Source organism: Panthera onca, chromosome B2, assembly GCF_046562875.1.
Source record: "Panthera onca isolate mPanOnc1 chromosome B2, mPanOnc1 haplotype 2, whole genome shotgun sequence".
Taxonomy (NCBI): domain Eukaryota; kingdom Metazoa; phylum Chordata; class Mammalia; order Carnivora; family Felidae; genus Panthera; species Panthera onca.
The window spans coordinates 5,154,796-5,175,871 of NC_138343.1; the positions used below are offsets into that span (position 1 = coordinate 5,154,796).

General features: G+C 45.3%; 1 protein-coding gene and 1 pseudogene across 1 annotated transcript in view; both read left to right on the forward strand.

Annotated features, from left to right (window-relative positions):
- The first annotated feature begins 1,195 nt into the window (after positions 1–1,195).
- KIAA0319 (KIAA0319 ortholog) overlaps positions 1,196–21,076 on the forward strand; it is a 71,668-nt gene continuing 51,787 nt past the window's right edge. Inside the window, 4 exon segments of the mRNA XM_081795694.1 lie at positions 1,196–1,394; positions 18,555–18,652; positions 18,737–18,873; positions 18,875–18,924. Of these exon segments, the coding sequence (XP_081651820.1) occupies positions 18,644–18,652; positions 18,737–18,873; positions 18,875–18,924 (196 nt within the window). The 5' untranslated portion in view covers positions 1,196–1,394; positions 18,555–18,643.
- LOC145715477 (small ribosomal subunit protein uS15 pseudogene) lies at positions 9,592–10,270 on the forward strand (annotated as a pseudogene).

Genomic DNA, 21,076 nt, shown 5'->3' on the forward strand with positions numbered 1-21,076 from the left:
GATTGAAGCTCGTTGTTACATACCCAATGTATTAAGGACAAGTTTTTCTCTCCTTTGAGATTTCCCTGTCAATTGATCATCAGAATCACCCGTGAGACAAAAAAATAAAATCAGTTTAGGGCCAGCTGGGTGGACCAGTCCATTAAGGGTCTGACTCTTGATTTCGGCTCAGGTCATGGTCTCACGGTTTATGAGTCCAAGCCCCGCATCAGGCTGTGTGCTGACTGCATGGAGCCTGCTTGGGATTCTGGCTGCCTCTTTCTGCCCCTCCCCTGCTTCTCTCACGTGTGCATGCTCTCCCTCCCTCTCTCTCTCTTTCTCAAAAATAAATAAAATAAACTTTAAACTTAAAAAAAAAAAGAGCTAGTTGTTACAGACCTAGACTGAGGACAGGTTTTTCTCTCCTTTGAGACTTCCCTGGCAAGTGATCTGTCATCAGAATCCCCTGTGAGACTAAAAAAATCAATTTAACAACAGGAATGTGGTGCTGTTCCTCAGGTAAACCTTTAACACGTGAATTTTGGGTGAGGAGCACGGCACCACAAATAGTGTAAAAGCCATACGCAGCTGGGAAAGAATGCTTAGTAATTTCACGTGGTGAAATGACACGAGGAGGGCCTGGAAGGTACGATGGGCGAGGGGGGAAAGTCCGGGGCGGGGCGGCCGGCGGGGGCGCGGCTGGGCTGTGGGCCGAAGGGGGGCGCTTTCTGTAGGGGACGCTGGCTGCCGCCGTATTCCTCACTGGAGACCTCTGTTTGCAGGTGGGGCCCGCGGCCAGTGCGCTGACGGGAGGAAGCACGCCAACGCCGTCCTTTCGCCCGACGTGGAAACTACTAGAATCCCGCGGGGGACCGCACGGGCGCTTGCTGTCGCCGGCCCGCCTGTGACCTGGCCTGGTGGGCTGGGGGGGGCCGCTGCTACCTGGTGAGCCGCCCACGCTCGCGTGGAGAGCTGTGGGCCCCGCAGGGCGGGCCCCGTCGGGTCCCCGCTCACCTTTGTCCGGAGGCCCGGGTGGCGGCTGCACGGCGGGGAGACGCTGCTGACCGGGGACAAGCGTCGGGACTCTGGGGGTAGGGACCCCCTACCCCCGAAGATCTCGGAAAGGACCCCCCCTTCCTGGGCAGAGAGCGGGACACGGACGACTACGGGGAGCCCGGCCTGACCTCTTCGTGTCCCCCAGCAGGCAGAAGCCCCGCGGGGGGCGCCCTGGCGGGCCTCGACTCCTCCTTGGCTGGGGGCCGCCGCCGAGTGAGCCCACAGGGACCCCGGCCCCCAGACACTCTTCCCGGAGCAGGCTGTTTCCCGCCTTCGTGAGGACTCCACCTGCAGGAGAGGAGTTGGGAAAGGAGACTTCTCCGCCCCAGGAACCACCCAGCAAGAGCTCTGGAGACCAGGTGGGTGGGGGTGCTTGGGGGGGGGGGGGGTGTCGTTGAGGGACGGGGTGCTGAGGTCGCCAGGCGCCACTACAGGCTGTACCGTGACAAGTAGGTGCCTCCCGGGGCGCCTGGGTGGCTCAGTGGATTAAGCATCCGACTTGGACTCAGGTCATGATCCCATGGTTTGTGATCTCACTCTTTGCTGGCAGCCTGGAGCCTGCTTCTGATTCAGTGTCTCTTCCCCGCCCCCACACACGCTGTCTCTCTCTCAAAAAATAGAATAGAATAGAAAAGAATAGAATAGAAAAGAAAAGAAGGTGCCTCCTAAGGGCACCCGCCTCCAGCAGCAGCAAGGGAGGTGGCTCCCAGCGCCTTCCCGGTTAACAAAACATCCCCTTCCTCTGCTGTCCTGTCAGGGCCAGACACGTATAAGAATAGATGGTGTTTCTGCCTTCACCAGTCAGCCACCTAATGATGACTTTAGTGCTTCACCCTCTGGGTGCCTCTGCCAGTGTCTCAGGGGAGCGATGATTTAGCAGACGTCCCTGGAGCCGGCCCACATACACAGCCCGTGGTTACCACAGATGGAGTCACCTGGGCTAGGACCACTTTGCCAGACTGGGACCTAGTATCTAACCCAGTTGCAGTTCACCCTTCCCCAGGACTGATCTTAAGAGGTCATTCTGGAATTCCCCCGTCTGCACCAGTGAGGTCATCCATTAATGAGACCCTTTTGTTCCCCAAAGGGAGGCCATCTTGCCTGAAATAGTCCTGTTTTTGTTCTTTATAATTTCCTTGTCCTGCATTTAAAACCTTTTTCTTTCTGTAGCCCTTTGGAGCTCCTTTCTATTGCCGGATAGGGTGCTGCCCGATTCATGAATCGTTCGATAAGGTCAGTTAGATCTCAGAAACTTCCTCAGTTGAATCGTCGTAATTTAGCAGATTTGGCCCAGGAACGGAGGGCTCTGAACTGCACTTCTGAAGGCGTTCAGGGACGACGAGAAACACAGGCGTGGCGGCGCCCGTGAGCCCCTTTCTGAGTTGTCTTTCTTGCCTTTCCCAAGGGCCCTGCATACGTTCCTCCCGGTCCTGGGCTCTGCCCTCCTTGCCCTGAGCTCCCGATCTCACTTGCTTTCCAAAGTTCCCCGTTTGTCTGAAATCACTCGCTCCACATGGGGGAACTGCCAGCAGTGTGGACACAATCCCCCAGGTGACTGGAAGCCCCGGTCCTCGGCTCTGTCCCCACAGTCCGCGTCGGGCGCTGCCGCTGGCAGCCGGAGCCCCCGTTTGTTGGGGTCCTGCCGAGTCAACCCCTTCCCCGGCCCAGACTCCGCGCTGGGAAACGTTGGAGGCGCGCACAGGACTTCTCTCGGCCAGGACACGGTAACGGCGCTCGGTGACTGCACGTTATTCGGGCGCACAGGCTTGCTTGTCGTGTCAGATGAAGGCTGGCGGACAGACAAGGGCTCTCTGCATTCTGAAGAGTTAGGCACGTGACCTCTGGCGCACCTGCTTATCTTGCGTCTAAAGGATGGCAGTCCCGGGAGCCAAAGCCATCTCTACAAACGGCAACATCTTACTAAAACCACCTAGAATCGCGGTGGCTGTTACGAGGAACGTTCCAGTTAGAGAAGATCACTTAAGAAGTGCACTTGGCAGCCAGGATTCCCAAGTGAAGCAAACAGGCTGGGATACGTTTGTTAATCGGCAGGCAGAAGCCTCCACAAAGGTTCAAAGTTCCCAAATAGCTTCATTCAAAGATTCACTGTGAAAGGTTATTACAAAATTAAGTAAGTAATTTTTACTGCTTCCCTCTACCCTCCTTTAAATCCTCTTTCTAGTAGTCTTATGTCTGCATTGCCTTTACAGGACTGTAAGCAAAAGTCGGCCAAGTTAATGACCTTACAGACACCTTGATATCACCTCTTAAAGGAGGGCCCCATAGGAGACACCCTCCCAGAGTTGACAAAACTCTTACATTCTGGTAAAGTGCTACCTTATTCCCTTAAACGGCCAAGGGAAATTAAAAATTAGTGACAAATTTTGCCAAATTGTGCTAAGTACCACATCTACAGATGGGACCCCGGAAAACTGGACAAACCAGCTAAGGGTGACGATTCTTCCCAGAGTCATCTCTCCTGGATCTCTGAGTGTAGTGCCTGGTGGAGAAAGAGAATAAACTTCACAGTGTCCCTTTCTTTCTAAATCCAGGCCATTGGGCATTGATCTTTGGGAGTGACTCTAGAGTTTTTGAAGATAGTATTTTTTTTTCTTTACATCCTCTGAGGCCCATGGGGTTGCTTAGTATTGCCAGAAATATTTACCGTTTGTCCTGACTGAAACCTGACAAGATATTTGAAAGGATTTAATGACTCTGTGATTAGAAAGTTGGCCAGATTGGAGGGGCATCTGGGTGGCTCAGTTGGTTAAGTATCCAACTCTTAATTTCAGCTCAGGTCATGATCTCGAGGTCCTAGGATCAAGCCCTTTGTTGGGCTCCATGCTGAGCTTGGAGCCTGTGCTGGATTCTCTCTGTCTCCCTCTCTCTGTGCCCCTTCCCCACCTGTTTGAGAGCAGGAGCTCTCTCTTGCTGTCTCAGAATAAATAAGCATTAAAAAAAATTTTGGGGGGCCAGATTGGAAACTGATATTCAGAGCCTGATATTTTTTTAGGTCTTTTCCTTAAGCTAAATGTAGACAAAGGGAAAGAAAACATTGTGAAGCCTTTGTGGAAAATTGACTAGAAACATTCCAAAGGCAGACAACTCTTAAATCTAGAACATAGGGGCACCTGGGTGGCTCAGTCGATTAAGCTTCCAACTTTGGCTCAGGGCATGATCTCATGGTTCATGAGTTCAAGCCCCACATCGGGCTCTGTGCTTTCAGCTCAGAGCCTAGAGCCTGCTTTGGATTCTGTGTCTCCCTCTCTCTCTCTCTCTCCCCTGCCCATGCTCGCACTCTGTCTCTCTCTGTCTTTCAAAAATAAATGTTAAGAAAAAAAATTTTTAAAAAATCTAGAACATAGAAATCTTTTGATTCCCAGTTGGAAATCTCCCTGATACAAAAAGCAAACGAAGGATAACGTGGTTGGATGGGTGGTTCAAGCTGCGATGGCTTTCATTTAGGCTGCGAGGAGACCCAAGTCTTTGAGGAAGAGCGAACCATTCGCCGTATCTCACAGATCTTTGCAAACCCAGACACACAGCCCACACACAATTCATAGGCAACCTGTCCTTTTTACCAATCCCAGATCCTCCCGTATTTATCTCAAAAGGCTTGTAAGTATTGTCCTTAGGAACCCACGTTCCTCTTGGAGGAACTTAGATTCTTTCCCTGTGCCTGTGAGATATAAAGGTGAACTCTTGATCCTCTCTCTCTCTCTCTCTCTCTTTTAAATTTTATTTTAGAAAGAGAGAGAGTGTGTTCCTGCGAGCAGGGGAGGGGCAGACAGAGAGAGAGAGAGAGAGACAGAGACAGAGACTATCAAGCAGGCTCCATGGTGTCAGTGTGGAGCCCGGCTCAGGGCTTGATCCCACGACCCTGGGATCATGAAATCAAACTTCAGAGAGGTAATTGTTACCTGAAGGAAGCAAAAGAGGGGAGGGAGAGACTTTATAAAAAAAGACAGACTTCTCCATGGCTTCCATAGGTTACTTGTCAAAGAAAAATACAAATCTTAAGTGTCTTCTCCACAAATATTAGTCGAAAAAAGTTTAACATTAGAGCAGGGTAATCGTAATTTATTCTAACTGTTCTTTCATAACTGGTAAGTTTTGTATTATTGTACCTGATTCATGGAATTCAAAATGAAGCTATAAAGTCTTTGTTTATGTCTGCCTGTATGGTTTTGTTGTTTGTTGCTTTTTGTGTTTTTTAAATGTATATTTATTTTGAGAGAGAGTGTGTGCGCGTGTATGTGCAAGCAGAGGGGCGCAGAGAGAGAGAGAGAAAATCCCAAGCAGGCTCATCACAGAGGCCGATGAGGGGCCCAGTCCCACAAACCGTTAGATCATGACCTGAGCCAAAATCAAGAGCTGGACGCTCCACCTGCTGAGCCGCCCAGATGCCCCTATCTGTATGTTTATACGTATCCATACATATATGTTACAGATGTGTGGGATTTTTCTATCTCCCGATGCTATTGCCAAAACTAATTTGTAAAAGAACTCTACTTAATTGGCTTAAACAAGTAAGGGTTCATATAAATTTAATATTCAGTATTAAAGCCATTTTAAGTTTGTTGGTTTAATTAAAATGGTCATGTCTTTGGAGTTACCAACAGCATTGAATATAATACATACAACTTTTACTCTACCTGGTTTTATTATCAAATAAGTCCTTGTTATTGCTTATAGAATTTGTCATCAAGAAACATAGTTGGGGAGGGCACCTGGGTGGCTCAGTTGGTTAAGCATCTAACTCTTGATTTCAGCTCTACTCATGATCTCAGGGTTGTGAGATCAAACCCCTCATCAGGCTCTGTGCTGAGCATGGAGCCTGCTTAAGATTCTGTCTCCCTCCCTCTCTCTCTCTCCTTCTCCCCCTCCCTCCCTCTCTCTCTGTCCCTCTTTTTCTCTCTCTCCCTCTTTTTCTCTCTCTCCCTCTTTTTCTCTCTCTCCCTCTTTTTCTCTCTCCCTCTTTTTCTCTGTCTCCCTCTCTCTCCACATCTTTCTCTCGCCCTCTGTCCTCCTGTCTCTCCCTCTGTCCTCCTGTCTCTCCCTCTGTCCTCCTGTCTCTCCCTCTGTCCTCCTGTCTCTCCCTCTGTCCTCCTGTCTCTCCCTCTGTCCTCCTGTCTCTCCCTCTGTCCTCCTGTCTCTCCCTCTCTTCTCCTGTCTCTCCCTCTGTCCTCCTGTCTCTCCCTCTGTCCTCCTGTCTCTCCCTCTCTCCTCCTGTCTCTCCCTCTCTCCTCCTGTCTCTCCCTCTCTCCTCCTGTCTCTCCCTCTCTCCTCCTGTCTCTCCCTCTCTCCTCTTGTCTCTCCCTCTCTCCTCCTGTCTCTCCCTTTCTCCCTCCCTCTCCCTGTCTCTCCCCCCCCCCCCACCTCCCTCTGCCCCTCTCTGCCACTTGCACGCTTCCTTTCTCTCTCAAAAAAGGAAAAGAGACACACAGCTTGGGATAATGTCTGACTTTGTCTAATGTCTCAGGAAGTTTCTGCTGGTGGTCTAAACATAATTAAGAACAAGCAAATAGATGTAAATAGGATACAAAAGTGTGCAGGTGAAATTTTTAGAAAGTTTCCCCAGATCTTTTTGGTAACCTGAAACTTTAAAGTTTTGCTATGTTAAATTATGTAATGGGTAGTCATTGATTATCCAGATCATTTCCAAATAAGATAAAATACTAACACACTATTTACTAAACCCAGGCTTCCTTCTGCAAAAGAGCAGAGGATAAATGGGTCCCTTAGTAAACGTCATTTGTCACACTGAAAACTTTACTATGAAAAAGCATGTATTTCTAGAAATAATAAAAAGTATTTAAAATATTTTGCTAAGCCACAGAATGTTAACATAATAGTTCATAATTGTTTAATTCTTTATTTTTACTAAAAACTAGGGTACTTATGGTTAAACATGCTATTATATTTTTAAACCTACTAGAAATAATAAAGGAAACATCTCTGTGTGAAAAAGTAGGATGTATCTTTTCAGTAAAAGACAGTATGAGAAATGGAGATGCATTTTTGTTGAGAAAAAAGTTGTCAAAGGTTTGTAGAAAAGGAATTTCTGAGAGGGATTTTATGCGTGGACAGGGCTGGCTGGTTAAGATTGGAATACGTTTAAACAAGTTAAATAAATTTTAATATCAAAACTAACTTGGTGCAAACTTAGAATTTGGCTTTCTCTCTGTTAAAAGGACAAAGTTTGCATAAGGTCTGTTCTCCTTGTAACAGGACACAAGTGACAACACTGGTTATGTTACCAAGGCTTTGACTGCATTATCATATTTGAAAGAGATGTGCACAGACTCAGGACGAGATAGGTTTAGAGAACTGGAATTGACTTTATGGATCCAGTAAAGCCCCTTGGTGAAAAGAACATCCATCTGGCACCTTGTTTAAAAGGTATCAACAAAACAATACTTTTTAAAAAAAAATTTTTTTAAGGTTTATTTTTGAGGCGCGCGCGCGCACACACACACACACACACACACACACACACAGTGTGAATGGGGGAGGGGCACAGAGAGAGGGAGGCACAGAATCCAAAGCAGGCTCTAGGCTCCGAGCTGTCAGCACAGAGCCCGACGCAGGGCTTGAACTCACGAACCATGACATCATAACCTTAGCTGAAGTCGGACGCTTAACCGACTGAGCCACCTAGGAGCCCCTCAACAAAACAATTTTTAAAAGAACTTTTATGTTCAATCACTGCTCTTGCTGCACTTAGGTAGATAATTAGGTCATGTTTAATGCAAACAAATTAGTTTTTCTATTATCTTTGATGAAGAAATGGGGGTGATTGTAGAGAGAAAAGTTATGTTTGCACTTGTGTAGACATTAGACTGTAGTCCTGTTAATTGTCTCTGAGGTTTTGTTATGTACCTGTAAATCCGATTTGATCCTGAATTCTTCTAGTTTCCTCAAATATCTGGCTAGGACTCACCAAACTACCATTTCCAGTTTTCCCCCACCTTGATTTGGGACCACTGAGAACAAAGACCACCCTTGAATCTCCTGTAAAGGTCCTGTACCAGGTCGTCCTCACTGACGTTCAGGGACTTGCACTTTGGATACGTGTGTCACAGCTGAAGAAGGCCGTGCCTGACATCTGCTTCTGTACAGACTCTGAAGCCTCTGAACCGACTTGATGAGGAAGAGAAGCGGTGGACACGAGGTAGACTGCTTCCTCCCAAGAGGCCAGATCGATATTTCATACTTTATTTATTTTTAATTTTTTTTTTTTTTAATGTTTATTTTTGAGACAGAGAGAGACAAAGCATGAACTGGGGAGGGTCAGAGAGAGGGAGACACAGAATCTGAAACAGGCTCCAGGCTCTGAGCTGTCAGCACAGAGCCTGACGCGGAGCTCAAACTCACGGACCCCGAGATCATGACCTGGGCCAAAGTCGGCCGCTTAACCGACTGAGCCACCCAGGTGCCCCAGATATTTCATACTTTAAAACGAAACCCTCCCTTCCTGTCTTTCTGTCCTGTACTCTGACACTGGTCCAGAAAACAACGCCATCATGTGTGTGTCCCCGGCCACTGCTAACGTGGGTAACCTCAACCTTAGAACATTTCCTTTCAGGCTGAAGGCACTGAAACCCAGGCTGACCGCTGGCTTGAACAGGGAAATGTAACAATCCCGGTGAATGAGTCTGTTCACAGAACCACCTCAGCAGGAATGGTCTGTGCCCTCACAGTTTGTCTTTGTCTGGAGTGGTTTTCAGTCTCCTTAGGCCCATGAATGCTTGGGTGGTTGGCGTAACCAAACAACACCCCTTAGGGTATCTCCCGTTGCCCCTGACTATTCACAAACAGACTGAGACACCTCATGGCTCAACGTCCCTGAGTTTATATCATTGACATAAAAAGGCTGACCGGGAGGCATTCAGAGTTCAGAATTAGCTTCTGTTGGTAGATCACTGTTTCCTTGGCTGGAAAAAGTGCAGATGGGGCTATGACCCAGAACATCCCTTGAACACGCTCCAGAGCCTGCTGCTGGAAACAATGCCTGCCTGGCAAAAACAGCTAGACTTTGTGGCCAAAGTTAATGGGTGATAATAGGAGAGGCCTGGATTATCTTTTAGCTGAACAAGGAGGGGTCTGTGCTGAAACTCACTCACTTAAGATCACTGGGCAAGCCACTTGGCTTAAAAAGGTGACTCTTTCAGTGGGGTCTGTCATCAGTCAAATGGAATGTACCAGTCACAAAACCGTATACATTCTATAGGTGAAGAGACACATAGGTAGCTTCAGAGAACAGGTTTCTTTGATTCTGGAAAGACAGCACTGTTTCAAACAAGAAGTCCTAAAAATCATAATCATCCTCCTCAGCTCATTCAGTTCCATGTAATTAATTCTTGTTCTGCTTGAATCCGGTTTTTCCATCAGTTCTGGAAATTCTTACCAGTTCTGCTTTACGGTATTTTAACTTTGGTTGTTGGAAACCTCTGCTTGTCCAAAGTCCTTTCTTTGACTCTGCTTCAAGATGAAATACTTTGGCAGGAACACCTTTGCAAAAGATCACTTTTTCGCTGCCTCACCGCCACCATCATGGGTCTCGTCCTCACTCCTGGGAAGGGCGTGTCCCAGTCCCTACTGCCTTACCACTGCGGCGCCCCTGCCGGGTTGAAGTTGACATCTGACTCCATGAAGGAGCAGCTCCACAAAGTGGGCAAGTAGGGCCTGACTCCCTCACAAGTAGGTGTGACCCAGAGAGACTCGAGTACGTTCTGTGACAATAAAATCTTGAGAATTCTTTTTTTTTTTTAATTTTTTTTTTTTTTAACGTTTATTTATTTTTGAGACCGAGAGAGACAGAGCATGAACGGGGGAGGGTCAGAGAGAGCGGGAGACACAGAATCGGAAGCAGGCTCCAGGCTCTGAGCCATCAGCCCAGAGCCCGACGCGGGGCTCGAACTCACGGACCGCGAGATTGTGACCTGAGCCGAAGTCGGCCGCTTAACCGACTGAGCCACCCAGGCACCCCAAAATCTTGAGAATTCTTAAAGGACTTGCTCCTGATCTTCTTGAGGATCTCCACCATTTGATTAAGAAAGCTGTTGCTGTTTGAAAGCATCTTGAGAGGAAGAGAAAGGATAAGGATGCTAAGTTACGACCGATTCTGATCGAGAGCCGTAGTCACTTGTTGCTTCAGTATTATAAGACCAAAAGAGTCCTCTCCCCTAGTTAGAAATACGAGTTAGCCTCAGCCTCTGCCCTGGTTGTATAAATCTGTCTTTGTACTCAAGCAATAAAATCATTGTCTACCTAGAAAAAAGTATCAGAAGAGAACGATAGTTGTCATAAATAACTTAGAACAGCCTTTTTAAAAAGTAATTGTTAAGAGATCTGATTGAGTTCCTTCTAATGGAATTGACAAGGAAATTTGTTTTCTTCTGTGACATACATTTTAAGATAATAGCTAAGTTATGACTGATAACATTATACCAAGATACATCAGACTTGGGGTACCTGGGTGGCTCAGTTGGATGAGCGTCTGATTCTTGATCCCAGGGTTGTGGGATCGAGCCCCGAGTTGGACTCTGCACTGAGCGCGGAGCCTGCTTAGGATTCTCTCTCTTTCTCTCCCTCTGCCCCTGTACTCTGCTCACTCTCTCTTTCTCTAAAACAACAAAACCAAAAAAAGATATATCCGACTTTGGGATTTCATAAAATTTCCAGAACACTTGTGTAAATATAAGAAAGCTTAGTATTACTTACTATTTGACACTACTTGTAATTTAATATATCAAATGAGCCTAATTAGTTTAACAGCTCTCTTGTATAAGGAGGGAGAATACTTTTTTGGTGTGATTTTTCCAAGGATGCTCTGGAAAAATCCCAATGTTAATTTGAGGTCAAAAGGACTTCATTTAGAATTTGATTTTTGGAAGGTTGTCAAAAAATATCAAAAGGTTTTAGAACACTTAGTCAAATCCTAAATGAAGTAATACTTAGTTATCCAATTACCATAGTAACAACTAAAGGTTTCATAGGCAAATATAGAAACTTAAAAAAAAAACTTAGCCTTTAAAAAAAAATTATTTTAAGGTTTATTTATTTTTGAAAGAGACACACACAGAGTGTGAGTGGGGGAGGGGCAGAGACAGCAGGAGACACAGAATCCAAAGCAGGCTTCAGGCTCCAGGCTCCGAGCTGTCAGCACAGAGCCCGATGCAGGGCTCAGACCCACGGAATTGTGAGATACGACCTGAGCCGAAGTTGGCGCTTAACGGACTGACCCACCCAGGAGCCCCTAAACTTAGCTCTTTTAATAGAGAAGATATAGCTTTCTTAGGTAACAAAAGACCTGATCATGAACCACAGGAAATTGCTTTGACAAGACACAAAATCTTTCTTTCTTCTGGGCAGATGACTGAAAAAGGTAAAGAAAAACCTTCCATAATCTCTTAACAAGAACAGGCCAGTTGTCCACGAAAACTTGGTCCTTTTAACAAAGAGAAAACCGAATTCTAGTTTTGTACTAATTTTAGTTATGAAAGTAAAACTCATTAATTAAATTCATTCCAATCTTAGTCCTGATCATACCTAAAACTCCTTTCCCTATTATTTCCGGTAGTTTTAATCACATATATTAGATTTTTAACCCTTAACCTCTTTTAATTTTTCATGAAAATTAAGAAATATGCAATAATGAACTATCTTTTACATTAGCATCTTTGCTTTATAATTTCTAGAAACGTGGTTTTTCACGGAAAATTTCCCAGTGTGGGATAAAACGTGTTTAGTACTAGACTAAAATAGCTTTAATCCTCCACAAAAGGAAGAAAAAGTGCATAAACCTGTATGTAATAATGTTTCAGTGTTTTTATTTTATTAGGAAATGATCTGTGTAGTCAAATTTAACTTAGTGAAACTTTAAGGTTTTAGGTTACAAAAAAATTTGGAGACACTGTTTCAGAAATGTACCTAAAACCTTTTTATCTTACTTACATCCGTTTAATTTACTTATTGTTAACAACTATGTTTAGATTAACTACAAACACTTCATTAGATGTTAGACAACTTCGGTCATCATCCTGGGTTATTTTTCTAGGTGACAGAGTTTGTAACAAAGACATCACAGACTTAGCCGATTACTAAACCCAGAAGGAATTGCAATGCTGTTAACTCTGGAGACATGCGTATTTTCAATCAACCGGCAAACGTAAACTAGCGTTTATATCATATAATACTTAGATCACATGAACCTGAAAAGCATTTGGGTTATTTTCTATTACATTTTGAGAATTTAGTTTATATAAGTGTTTATTTGTTTAAGCCAATTAAACAGAACTCTATTACAAATAAATTTTGATATTGTCATCCAGAGATAGAAAATAATACACATCTATGACACTACATGAACACTGAGACAGATGCAAACAGAGACTTCATATGTTTGTTTTAAAACTTTAGCCATGATGGGGCACCTGCTGGCTCAGTCAATAGAGCAGATGACTCCTGATCTCAGGGTAGTGAGTTCAAGCCCCACACTGGGTAGGGAGCCTATAAATAAATCAGTAAGTATGTAAATAAGTAAATAAGTAAATTAAAAAATATAGTCCCGAGACAGATATCATAATATAAACTCATTTACCGTAAAAGATCAGAAGGGGGAAAAGTTATTTAAAATTTAGGCCAATGAAAAATCCGTTGGAATAAGTTTATCTGCTCAGACAGCTAAAACTTTTTCTACCAATATTTGATTTTTCATTACCCTTTTTGTTTTTCTATAATTCCCTCACTGAAGTTTATAGAACGTTTGATTCTCAGAGGGACAGGGAAGGAATGTTAGTTCCTCCAGGAAGTTTTCGGTCAGGACAAACAAATATTTCTGGGAGTATTGGATGACCCCTTGGACTGAAGAGGCATTCCCAGAGACAGTGCAAAAGATAGTTTATTTTGATTTTTCTCTGGGGCACCACAGGCAGAGATCTGGGGGAGCTGACTGTGGTACAAATCTTACCGTTAGCCGGGTCCTTGTTTTTCTAGGATCCCACCTGTAGGTCCTGAGTGGAATTTAAAGTGGAGAGTGTAGCTGGGGGATTTACCAAAATTTGGCAAGGTTTTTTAAAAATTAATTTTAATTTTAGTTTCCCTTTGGCTGTTTTAAGGGACTCATAGCAGTTCACCCGAAAATCCTTCATAATCTTGTCAACACTGGGAGGGACCCGAGCAGAGGCCTTCCTTGGGAGGTAAATATGGGGGTGTCTGTAAGGCCATCAAGTTGGCCATTTACAGGCTTGGTTCTAAGTCTTTTCTGAGTCCTCAGCTATGATCATGAACGGTGGCCTCCTATCCTGTTTTCTGCCTTTTTATTAATCCATTAATCTCAGGAGGTTATCTGTGTATTAAAAACTTTTGAGGATCTTCCTTGGATTTAGGAAATTCTTTAACTATGATGTCTAGATCAGCCTTTGAACTAGGAGAGGAAGATACCGGGAGAGGAGGCTGTGACATTGGTGGTGTTAGTTTGAAAGTTGACTGTCTCTTCAAGTGGAAAGGCAGTCCGGACAGAGGATCCCCGGAATGGGTATCGGACCAAGGAGGGTGGAGGGGAGCTGTGGGCAGTCATATCCGTCAGTCTTACAGTCTTTGTTGTAGGTACCTCTTATGTCCCTAATTTTTGTATTCACCTTTGGCAATTTGGCCAATCAAGGTGTCTGTAAGGTCATTAAGTTGGCCGACTTTTGCTTACAGTCCTGTAAAGGCAATGCAGACATAAGACTACTAGAAAGAGGATTTAAAGGAGGGTAGAGGGAAGCAGTAAAAATTACTTACTTAATTTTGTAATAACCTTTCACAGTGAATCTTTGAATGAAGCTATTTGGGAACTTTGAACCTTTGTGGAGGCTTCTGCCTGCCGATTAACAAACGTATCCCAGCCTGTTTGCTTCACTTGGGAATCCTGGCTGCCAAGTGCACTTCTTAAGTGATCTTCTCTAACTGGAACGTTCCTCGTAACAGCCACCGCGATTCTAGGTGGTTTTAGTAAGATGTTGCCGTTTGTAGAGATGGCTTTGGCTCCCGGGACTGCCATCCTTTAGACGCAAGATAAGCAGGTGCGCCAGAGGTCACGTGCCTAACTCTTCAGAATGCAGAGAGCCCTTGTCTGTCCGCCAGCCTTCATCTGACACGACAAGCAAGCCTGTGCGCCCGAATAACGTGCAGTCACCGAGTGCCGTTACCGTGTCCTGGCCGAGAGAAGTCCTGTGCGCGCCTCCAACGTTTCCCAGCGTGGAGTCTGGGCCGGGGAAGGGGTTGACTCGGCAGGACCCCAACAAACGGGGGCTCCGGCTGCCAGCGGCAGCGCCCGACGCGGACTGTGGGGACAGAGCCGAGGACCGGGGCTTCCAGTCACCTGGGGGATTGTGTCCACACTGCTGGCAGTTCCCCCATGTGGAGCGAGTGATTTCAGACAAACGGGGAACTTTGGAAAGCAAGTGAGATCGGGAGCTCAGGGCAAGGAGGGCAGAGCCCAGGACCGGGAGGAACGTATGCAGGGCCCTTGGGAAAGGCAAGAAAGACAACTCAGAAAGGGGCTCACGGGCGCCGCCACGCCTGTGTTTCTCGTCGTCCCTGAACGCCTTCAGAAGTGCAGTTCAGAGCCCTCCGTTCCTGGGCCAAATCTGCTAAATTACGACGATTCAACTGAGGAAGTTTCTGAGATCTAACTGACCTCATCGAACGATTCATGAATCGGGCAGCACCCTATCCGGCAATAGAAAGGAGCTCTGAGGAGCTGTACAAGAAGGAAGGCTTTTGGAGGTAGAAGGGGGAAAAGAATGGGTTGTTACACGCTAAGGTAACTTACCAGTGGTGGACAGGCAGCTTACCTATTGGTGTTGACCAGAACACTCCAGACTGACGGGTTAAGACTACATTCCTGGGAGGGTTGTAACTACAGTTAGGTTAGGTATTAAGTCTTGTTTGGCTGATGTGGGGCTTAGTGCAAGTGACTGCATTGCCTGCTATTACTTTTCAAAGTTTCTAGATTTTTCTGAACTTGTAATTGTCTTAAAATGTTAAAAGCTTCCAATTGAAAAATAATCTGAAATTACCAAAGATTAACCATGTTCTTCTATCACTAAATATTAACACAGTTTACTTTCTTTTATGTTGCTAAGTCTTTGATTTTATAGCTTCTATGGATGGAAGTGTGTATTAAACGTGGCTCATTAGTTGTTTGAAGTTGGTTATGTTAAAAGATAATTTTGAAAGAAAGGTACAGTCATGAATTATACAGATATAAAATGAACATGCATTAGCTTTTATCCTAGTCATTAATCAATGTTGTATTGTTTTACAAGAGAATCTGAAGAACAGAGGTGGAGAACATTGAAATAAATGTGCAACTGGAGGCCAGACTGGTTCGTATAGGGGAACATCTGTCTATAAATAAGTTATTTTGCATTGTTATAAGTCACCTCCAACTGATAGAGTTGTCAAATAGCTGAAATACAAGAAAGACTAGAATTAGATAACCAAGAGATCCTTTAGACAGTGTTTTATTTTCCACTGAAATACAGATTTTGCCCTACTGTCACATTATGTGTTTTTGAACCGAACTGAGTCATAGATAATCCTTGAATTAGTGTTGATAAACATTATTTCTGCAGCATAAGACATAAATTTATTCTGCCGAAGTACAAAGTTTGGAATTAATGACGAAACCAAAGATTTCTTCCCTCACCAAAAACGTATTATAAATAGTACAATTGTATTTAATACAGGCGCCAAGAAAATTCCATGGGGAAAAGAATAGTCTCGTCAACAAATGGTACTGGGACAACAGGATACTCCCATATGAAAACGAAATTTAGACCCCTACCTTAAGCTACATAAATTAACTCAAAATAGATTGAAGGGTATCAGAATATGTGACCCCAAAATATGTCTCTTTGGTATAAGTATTATTTGAACTGATGATTTTTGAGAGAAAGCACTAAGGAGAGAAGCTCTAAAAACAGTAGAATTTATCTGTAGTCCCTTTTGTAAGGGAAATTTACATTTATAAGGGAAATCTCCATTTGTTAAGTGTCTCTTCCTCTGAACCAGGAAGAGAATGATTCCAAGTCAGTAGAAACTCTTACCCTTGGAGAAGGAGGGGACTGAAATCTGTGTAACAACCTTACCTTTGTTTTCGGTGTTTTTCAAGGTAACCTGTCATAACTGGCCCCCCACCTCCAACCTCTCTGTCTTCGGTCAAAAGGTCTCCTGGTTTAAACAATTTAGGACCATTGATCTTTAGGGAAATGCAAATGAAAGCCACACTGGGATACCACTTACCCAGTGTGGCTAGAATAAGACAAAAAGGGAACAAGTGTCAGTAAGGACACACAGAGAGGAGAACCCTCAGGCATTGCTGGTAGGAACTAAAATGGCACAGGCACTCTAAAACAGTCCAGCAGTTCCTCAGAAAGATAAACAGAGCCTTACAAACCTTAGGACCCAAACCCCCTTTGAACTGCTAAGTAATTACCCAAGAGAAGCAAAACACTTGTACACGCAAAGACTTGTGCACAAATGTATATAGAAGCATTATTCACCAAGTAGTGCAACCGAATAGGAAAATTCAAGAAATTCGAAACAAGTCAAGATTAAATTCGTAGAGGATAAATGACATTTTCTGCAGTTTTGTTTTGAAGTGGGCAAGACCAGACAGATGCACCTAAAAGAAGTTGTTTCAAAGTAGTTAAGGGTAGAAAAAAAGAAACAAGAGCCATTCAAGGATCCCGTTGTCCAGGCTAGGCTGTAATGGGGGCGTGGGGGTGTCCATTGTTTCCCTGGAGGATCCATTTTCTTTGGGTGGGGTGTGTCAGAGAGAACCTGAGTACCAATAACTTAGCCAGGAGTTCTCTGTGAAGGTCATGGAGAGGGAGCCAGGGAGTGAAAGCAAAAAACCGGCTTGCTCTAACAGCCCAGAGAGGCAGCATGGTGGAAAGCTGATTGTGTAGACAGGAGGGAGGGGAGGAGTTGTAATCCCCCTCAGCCAGCCCCTGGTTACTGGGAAGCCTTTGACAGGTGCCTTAATGTTTCCGACCACTGTCTGTAGACTCCATTCTTTATTTCAACTTGGTAGTGACTTGGTAAGAGGCCCCACTGCCATGTGCTGGCACTCTGGTCGCAGGGATTCTGAACTTCGTACTACTGTCAGCACAGATGTGAGGCCCAGCCTCCTATATCAGCGCTCCCTTCCACACCTCAATGCCTGAAACCTCAAGCTGAGCATCTCAAAATTAGACCCTGTAGGGATTCAAAGTATCCAACATGGCACTTTGGCATATTGATTATTTTGAATTGACGGTACCTGGGAAAGTGCCATGCAAGAAGAACACCGCCCCCACTGTGGTCCCCGAAAGCAGGCCGGAAGTCTGCCATGGGCAAGGTAGCCTCCCTGTGCCAGGAGGGGAGAGGGCACCCTTAGCCCCAAAGACGGGGATTTAGAGAGAGAAGACCGTGCTGGAGAAGCCTGTACAAACACACCTTGTTATTACTTCTTCACCATTAACTACCCCAAGTTCAAATCCCTTTGTCCTTTCAGTTCACAAATCTATTGTTTCTTTGCCTAAAATGTATTAAACTTCCTGTTTTGTTCCCTTCTTTGCACCTCCTTTCTTTCTTGGGCACCTGGGCGTACGTCTGGCACACAAGACTTCAATTTGTTTTTCCTCTGTTAATCAGCCTTTTTGTTACGGGGAGTGGAGGTATCGGGCAGAAAGGTTGGAGAGTAGGAGGGAGAACTTTTTCCTTCCCTGTAACCCACTACCTAGTTTTTAGACGTTGGTCAGTTGATTTTGTCTTGGTCTGATCAATATATTTAAAATTTTATGCTTCATCTTCTTTCAGCCTTGGTTCCTGAAATTTGTTGTTGAAGGGGTTTACACAGTTGCCTCGTAATATCTGAACTGTATGAACTAAAGTATCTAGTAGTTAGTTAATATCAGCAGTGAAGTCAGTTATCTGGTGCCCAGTCACAAAATGTCTCTGTCCTTACTTTCCTCAACTGCAGAATAGACACCAGTTTGTGATTTCAGTAAATACCTGAGGTCCCCTCCCTGGTTTATATTGGTCTTACAGCTTTTCTTTCTGTGGATTTCTCCCTGCACCTCCCCTGTTGGGTCTCCTGTGTTCTTAGCCTGACTTTTACTTACCTGGACCCTATAGTCACTGGCAGTTTAAGCTCAGAAGATAATTTTGATATCATTTTATGAGACTTTCCCCTCTGGCACATAATGTTTAATTTAAAAACTTTAGGTTGGCTAACTTTAACTGTAACTTTAAGTTACAGTTTATGCACATAGATGGTATGACTAGAGATCATTTACTCTAGAAGCCTGGTCTTTGAATGTTCTGATTGTCTTCAGTTACTGCCTTGTTGAATAGTTCGGGGGCTGTGGAGGGTTTTTTTGTTTTTTTTTCTCTTTTCATCTTGAGTGATTTTGGGTGTGCATGTTCACTTACAATAATTGTCCAACCCACAGTTTTCTTTTTTCTTTCATTTTTGATAGATATCAGAGCATATTTGAAAGAGATGGTGTAGAATTCTACTGTTGTGTGATATCAGACATGGTTTTTCCAACGCCACTGAATCCAATTTATGAGAAAGGTCAGTGACGTTGTATTGCTTGACGAGGGCAGCCATTTTTGTTTTTTCTTTCATAACAATTTGTCTTTGTAATTGATCTCCTAGGTTCTAATGCCTTCCCGTGATCCTCCTCCAGCCAGACCGGAGTTGTGCCCAGCCTCCACAGAGAAGAGGCCGGTTCTGGCCCCCCCATGGAGCACGGAGCATAGCACCCCGAACCTTCCCACTAGCATCGTCCCTGGCATCCACCCCATCTGAGCCACCTGTGTCTCCCACCGCTGCTCCCAGGACAGGTAGCAGTACTGCTCCTAGTACAGCCGGAAGAAAAGTACAAAAACCTGCTGTAGGAGAGTAGTGACAGCTTTAAAGTTTACTCGTTCCCCCCAGGTGCATCGTTGAGTGTGTCCTAGAAATGGTGCTTACACACCAGGCATGAAAAGACGAACACATGCTGTCTTTTCCCTCTGTGATCTACAATGCAGGAAGTGAGACTGACAGACAGGGAAATGGACGGTTTTCCTATCACCTGGTAAGTGCTGTGACAGGCAGCTGAGGGAGCAGGGGAGGCACCCGGCCTGCCCTCTCAGAAGGGCCGGGAAGCCTCTCCGGAGGCGGTAGCGCCAGGGTAGAGCCAGCCGGCTAAAATGGGGTCACTGCGTTGTTCGGGTCAAGGTGGCGACATGTGTAATAATAGCGATGACTGTTCAGTGAGCACTTAACCGAACGCTGGGAACCATGCTTAGCATTTCCTGCCCATCACCTCATTCGTTGCCTGTGGAAGAGAGCAGAAGTTCAGGGGGGCTCAGGCGACACTTTGGGAGAGCTGTAAGGAGGCCGTTCTGGCGGGAACTGATTTACGTGAATGAGAGGGAACCAAGGCGTGAGTCTACAATGGTGAGCAGGGCAAGATTTTGAAAGATCTGTAATCTGTGCTAAGGAATTTGTGCTTCATTGGTAAGTAGAGAGAATCTCTGAATGACTTTAGGCAGGAAAATGAAATGGTCAGATTGTTTCAAGAAAGTAGTTGACTGGAGGCAAGAAGATCCCTGAGGACCGGAGGGAGTGATTGCAGGGCTGAAGAGAAGAAACCAGATTCGAGCGGTATCAGCTGGAGTCAGTGGGATTTGACGAGTGGTTGACCGGCAGGATGAAAGAAGCAGGACCCTGAGACCGATGAGCGGCTGAAGACGAAGCACCAGCAGCCATTGGCATAGAGGTGACTACTGCAGGCTTAGGGCCCAGATCTGACCTTCCAGGGCGGCTGGTGGGTGAGCTAGGGAGAGGCCTGCGAGGAACTTTGGAGACCTCCCTTCTTTAGGAGTTGGAAGAACAGAAGGAGCCTACAGAGAAGCAGGACGTCAAGAGAAGGGCATGGACAGCAGGAAGGAAAGAGAGACTTCTAAGTAGGAAGAGGTCATGAAAGAGCCAGAGGCCGCAGGGATCAGGGCGAGTGCTGAAAAGCTCCCATGAGATTCCCTAATAAGGAAGGTGTTGGAGACCTTGTTTCCTAGGCCATTCTGTGGGCACTGTACCCTGGGGTGACCCTCTCTGCCTGTTCACTTACTTTGGTCCTCGGCGTCAGTAGACAGGAAGGTAATGGCAGAAGAGAAGCTGTGTGGTATATTGGAAAGGACACCAGCTGGGAATTAGGATCCGTGGGTTCTTTTTTTTTTTTTTTTTTTTTTTTTAATGTTTGTTTATTTTTGAGAGAGAGAGAGAGAGAGACAGAGCACAAACAGGGGAGGGGCAGAGAGAGAGGGAGACACAGAATCTGAAGCAGGCTTCAGGCTCTGAGCTGTCAGCACAGAGCCGTACGCAGGCTCAAACTCACAAAATGTGAGATCATGACCTGAGCTGAAGTCGGTGCTTAACTGACTGAGCCACCCAGGCGCCCCGGGATCTGTGGGTTCTAATAGCACTATTGCATGGAACTGCTGGAAGGTTAGACGAATTGATCATTTTAAAGCCCTTGGGACCGTGCCTGGTACAGTGTGATCTGCTTTGTGTGTTTGTTGAAGTAAATACATTTAAAATAATTAAGTTTTGGTGGCTCTATTTTTACTAATTATTCGTACAACCTTGAGCAGTGTAATTACTTTGCCTTTCTAGGGCTCAGTTCCCGCGTCTGTAACATGATAGGTTTAGACCAGTGTCCCCTCTGAGTCCACAGTTGCTTGACTTTCAGGGCAAAGAATCAGTAGAAATGATGGGTAAGAGGAGATCCGCAGAGAAGCTCGGGAGGCGCCTGCAGCTGGTGCAGGAAGGTACTGGAAGGACTGGGTACTGACAGACAGAAGAGGAGCAGATTTAGTGAGCCACCCATCCAACGCCTCCACGTACCTAAGATCTCTAAAGAGCACTCAGCTTTAAAAAAAAAAAAAAATCTTCGCTTTTCTCCCTGTGACATCCTGACATCTCTCGGCTGTATTTTACAAGTGAGACTAA